Raw genomic sequence first — 4,993 nt, 5'->3', positions numbered from 1 at the left:
TTATAGGATGCCAGAGTCCCTAAGAGCGTTGTTAAGGATCGTCTCCTTGACGGCCGCGAACACCAATCGGATGTTGGATGTGTCGGTTGCTTGAGTCAGGCTACAGTTGGATTAGCCCCCGCCCACCGAAACAATGACGCTTCCACTTACTGGGGATACAGGTTGAGGTGTGCTCGATTGACCTGATTGAATCTCCAGAGGAGATACTTGGCTGCCTTGTTGACGTCGTTACCGCCTGAGTAGTCTGGAAAGTAGTTGCCCAGTGGTGAACGTCCAAGCTTCTGTTTGAAGATATCCACCTTGTTCAGGAACAAAATGATACTGGTGCGCATGAACCACCTTGAGTTCACCACCGAGTCAAACAACAGTAAACTTTCCATCATTCGGTTCTGCAGTCGTCAGTTAGTACACAGCGTTGGATGGGAGACATGGCTCCATGGTATGACATACCTGACTGCTCTCCTCCAGCAAAACTTGGTCGTACTCGCTAAGAGCAACGCAGAAGATAATTGAAGTGACATTTTCGAAGCAGTGAATCCACTTCTTTCTTTCGCTTCTTTGACCGCCAACATCGAACATGCTGTAGGAATCGTCAGTAATTGTCAAGTACGCGCACAGTCGACCACAAAGACTCACTGTATGCTGAGTTGTCCCATCTGAAATCTTGTCTCGTAGATACCAGTTGTCTTCGTTCTGGCTCTGAGAACATCCATTTCGTTCGGGAGGTAGTCTGGTGCGACGATCCGCATGACTTCTTGGAAGAAGCTGATGTCATTTTGTTAGCACTTCTTGCCCAGGAACCCTAACGTCCAATTGAGCACACTTACTATTCTGCGGAATCCATCAAGTAGAACTCAGTCTGCCTCTCCATGAGCTGTTCCCTCGCGGGATCGCTCCATATTGACTGGATGGCGATTCCGATCTGGGGATCGATGTGTGCTTGGGGGCCAGATTCGGCTGTGTATTCCATGAGGAAGGTGGCATATGCCTTGTTCTCTTCGATTACTGGTTCGATGTCGAATTGTCGCATGGCCTGGATCACTGCCTTTGCGCATTCCACCAGGTTCTTGAACACGGTCGGGCGGTAGTTGTACAATTCATCTTCCGAGTAGCCTTTCAGATGGATAATCTTCATCTGCTTCACTATCGTGGATTTACCACTCTCTCCGGATCCTGCGTGGTTGTCAGCGAGCCAAGTCCATCTCAAGATTCCGCAAAATTGAACTCTGGCGTCAAAACCTACCGAGCAGAAGAATCTTGCATTCCCGGCGTAACCTTTTCGAGTCCTCTTCCAGCTGTCGGTCGATTGCCTGACTCTTCTTTTTCTGTTCCACCTCCTCATTGTTTGAGCTCATACAGGCACCCATTTTCGAGAGAGGCCGGGGCGTCGGTTGAGCCGCTGACGGGAGTAATGATGGGATTTGGGTGCGTTAAACGTTCGAGTGCAGGGCTCGTGGAGCCGTCGAAATGATTTAACCGCGCGTGAGATCCCGAATGGATGCACGTTAAATGCCCATAGTAGTATTAGATAACGCTGGCGAGGAGAAAATTAATGGAGAGGCTGAGATGGATCGCAGGGCGTCGTCGTCGTCGATTGGTAGTGATGATCGTTTGGTCGGCGGAGGACTCGGCGGTAACGTAGGCGTTTCGGATCAGAAGGCTTCGAGAGAGGACACAGCGACGGCGACGATTGATAGCGAGAGCGATGAGTTGGTATGATTGTGTATCGGACGGAGCGAGGATGGACGGATGATGAGCGACGACCCTGAAGATCGGGGATGGGCGGGAGCTGTCGAGGGAGATGGGTAGCGAAGGACGGAAGACGAGAGTGCGACCGGGAAGGCGGGCAAGGACAGTGTCGGAGGAATAAATGTGGGTATCACCAGGACCTCGACAGGCGGGCGGGTAAGTGCAATTGGGTACGGGCCCAAGCTAAGGTAAGCACCGATGTACCTTTGGTACCGAGAGCGACACCTTTGGGTGTCTTTGGAAGTACCTTGGCAGCGAAGGAGCGTGCTGTGTGAGAGGTGCCCGCGGGTGGGTGGGTATAAGGTATGGCAATATGGGGAGGAAACCTGGAGACCTAAGCCTCGTAAGACTGAGATCAGAGAGACGGCTGTAATTTGGGAATGGAAAGTGATGTAGACCGCAAGGTAGACAGGCTGGGTGTGACAAGAAAGCGCGTTCGGCCCAGGGAATCAATCAATGGGTCAAGAGATCAGGCCGTACTGGCGGTTCGGATCTGATCTGTCAAGTGATGAAGGGGAGTGAACTGTGAGGGAGATCGGAAAAAGAAACGCCGGACAGAAGACTGGAAACGAGTTGGATGGGAGGAGAGGACCAGTGAGGAGAGCAGGTGTGGGTAAAAGGAAAAGGAATTCTGTCGTGCGGGAAAGTGTAAAGTTGATGCTAGTGGCGGGCAGGCTGGACTCGTGGAGTTGCGAGAAGCAGCGGTCTCGATGGTCAGGTACCTCTGCACTGGAATTTACGGATACGGATACCTCTGCCGCTACCTCCTACATCGCGATGTACTACTTAAGGGCACTGACTACAAGAAGTGAGAGGACCAGAGCCAGAGAGTGACAGAGAGACGGGGAGAAATGGGTGGTGAAGCAAGGCATACACACACGTCCCCCAATCCCATACGCAGTCAGCTCAGACAATCAGACCCATTCAGCCCAGACACCAACCACCCGCCCTCCCTTCCCGTCGGGGTCCCTCAATCCCTCAGTGCTCACTCCTCAGGTATGCGGCGGCATGGGTGACAGGGACACGTTCTCAGCGCAGACTTACGGAGTAGGTGAGTGGTGCAGCAGGCCCCGGCAAAGTTGGCAAGGCAAGGCCAGGGCGGCGGGGTGCGGGTGCGCGTGTGGTGTGTGGTGTGTGGATCGGGATAGGTATGTATGGGCCTTGTCTCTTGTGCTGTGAGTGAGTGTGTACGAATAAGAGTGCGGGAGAGAGGATAGAGAGATTGTACGTGTGTGTGGACGGGGCGGACTCGGCCTATGCCACCTGCGGACAGCTTCTTCAATCGACCTGGACAGGTCTTGGCCTGCCGGAGGGGGAACAGGCCGAGCAGGGAGTAGCCGGGAGAGGTATGCAGACAGGGACGGATGTACCTAAGGTAATGTGGTTAGGTACACACTCTAAGGTAGTTGCCCACGTCCTTAGCTCAGCTTGGTTCTGAAGCACAGTTGAACGCCGGCCGACTGCTTCTGGGTGAGTGTATTTCAGATGAATGGAGGCATTTACCACTTGTGGCTTGGTTCTGGACGGGATGCTTGGGACTAGCACATGGCACAGGGTGAACAAGCTTAGGAACCTTCAGGTGCAAGGCACGAGCTGACAATGGCGGGCCAGGGCTTCGAGGTTCGCGGGTAGTCGTGAATATCTCGAGTGACTTATCATCGTGAGAGCAAGGCAGAATATCACGCCTGCGGACATGTTCTCGAGAGTTGACACTGACTTTACCAATCTACCTCATAAGGCAGGTGTAGTAAGGTAATCTTAGGTAAGCATGAAAAGATACTTGGCAAGTGGTTGCGGTACCTAGGCACTTGCAGTCTCAGGTTGCGATTGGGGCAAGAGCAGAGCAATGAAAAGAGCGGGCAGGAGCTCTCCTTCTCGACGTGGGCAACAGCCTACTGGCGGTACCGCTAAGGACAGACCAGCGGGCAGCTCCACTCGTTTTAGTGTCTTCCCTCTGCCGCATGCATGGCATTTAAATCACTTTCATTGGGCGCACACCCTGGTTGACCCCGGCCAACTCAAGCTCTCGCAGATATTTACAGCTCACGGTACGTACCGACTTCTCATCTCTCCAGGCATTTCGGGATATTTTCTGCTCCTTGTTGTTCTTGCCAATCCCGGCTGGTCTGGCGCTTGTTCTCATCCTTTTTGATCAATTTTGATTATTTGACATCTCCCCCAGGCGGCCCCCAATCATGTGTAATATGCGAGGCGGGCTTGATCAGTGATGGGGCCATTGGAGACGGAGCCTCAATGAAGGTGGAGGGCCTGAGGTAAACTCAGGCATCAGGCAATCGGAGACTTGGAAGAAAATAAATGAAGCTGTTGGAAATTGGAAATTTGAGCAAGGGGCAGCTTGTCCATCTAAGCTGAGGCAAGGCATGGCAAGGCCTACGCTATTAACAGGAGTACCTACGGATACAGATATAGCAAAAGGCAAAGTGCAAAGTTTAATGGGCCACGCTCCTGGCCTCAACCTTTTTGGAACCAAGGTCCACGTGCGTGCCTCTCATCCCACCACGTCTTGGTCCGTCTAAGGCATCACGTACGAATACTCATCCGTAGGTACCGGACACTCTGCAAATTGAACCTGCACCGAGTGTCCATCCGACAACGCGAGTCCATCAGACAAGGTTCCGCCTCTGAGAAGGGCATCCTCGTTCCGCAATACAACAGAAAAATTTCATCCTCAAATCAAATTAGTTTTAACCCTTACCGCCCCATGGTTCGCACTTGCAATGGAACACCTCAGGGCGTGCTTTCAGGCCGCTCCCGAATCTTCTGCTACCACCTAAGGTATGGATCGAAGGAGAAGGTATTGCCCTCTCCTCTCACTTTCCCATTCCCGCCCGACCCGATCGGTATCTGCACCCGGATGTCGTCTCCTGCCACAATCCAGATGACTGGAACCCGCACCTGCTTTGCTTTGCTTTGCCTTACTTTGTATCCATCAACCAAGGTAGGCGCCACTGTAGATCACACATATTGAATCCCGCTGCATTCTCCTTCTCCCAGTCTCAAAATTCTCGTCTTTGTGTTGACTATCTCCGTGCTCGTGTTTTCAATGGTTTGTTCTGCCCCGGACAATTAAGATTCTTTCTCTGCGGGCGACTTCCGCTCTCTCCACCATTCCCCAACAGAAGCGGGAGATGCTATAAGCTTCAAGGTACGGACGGATACGGATCTTGACATTGTCTGGACCCTCATTATATGTTCTTGGGCCCCGAGAAATTCGGCTCATCCA

At 52.5% G+C, this 4,993-nt stretch overlaps 2 protein-coding genes across 2 annotated transcripts; one reads left to right on the top strand and one right to left on the bottom strand.

Moving 5' to 3' along the window:
* Window positions 1–1,367, bottom strand: BDZ83DRAFT_716587 (guanine nucleotide-binding protein alpha-3 subunit; the record flags this gene model as incomplete). The annotated part of the gene is made up of 6 exons (XM_060511862.1): window positions 1–100; window positions 151–389; window positions 451–580; window positions 637–765; window positions 828–1,173; window positions 1,244–1,367. 6 exons carry the CDS (start codon window positions 1,365–1,367, stop codon window positions 1–3), a joined length of 1,068 nt encoding a protein of 355 aa, XP_060369206.1.
* Window positions 1,368–2,757: 1,390 nt separating this feature from the next.
* On the top strand, window positions 2,758–4,738 carry BDZ83DRAFT_648139 (uncharacterized protein; the record flags this gene model as incomplete). Its single annotated transcript, XM_060510154.1, has 5 exons — window positions 2,758–2,800; window positions 3,045–3,124; window positions 3,641–3,797; window positions 4,180–4,276; window positions 4,315–4,738. 5 exons carry the CDS (start codon window positions 2,758–2,760, stop codon window positions 4,736–4,738), a joined length of 801 nt encoding a protein of 266 aa, XP_060369205.1.
* Window positions 4,739–4,993: the final 255 nt, after the last annotated feature.

Source organism: Colletotrichum acutatum (assembly GCF_030867785.1).
Source record: "Colletotrichum acutatum strain CBS 112980 chromosome Unknown BDZ83scaffold_13, whole genome shotgun sequence".
Lineage (NCBI taxonomy): Eukaryota > Fungi > Ascomycota > Sordariomycetes > Glomerellales > Glomerellaceae > Colletotrichum > Colletotrichum acutatum.
Note: the sequence above shows the minus strand (reverse complement) of the source record. Positions and strands in the feature narration are given on the sequence as shown.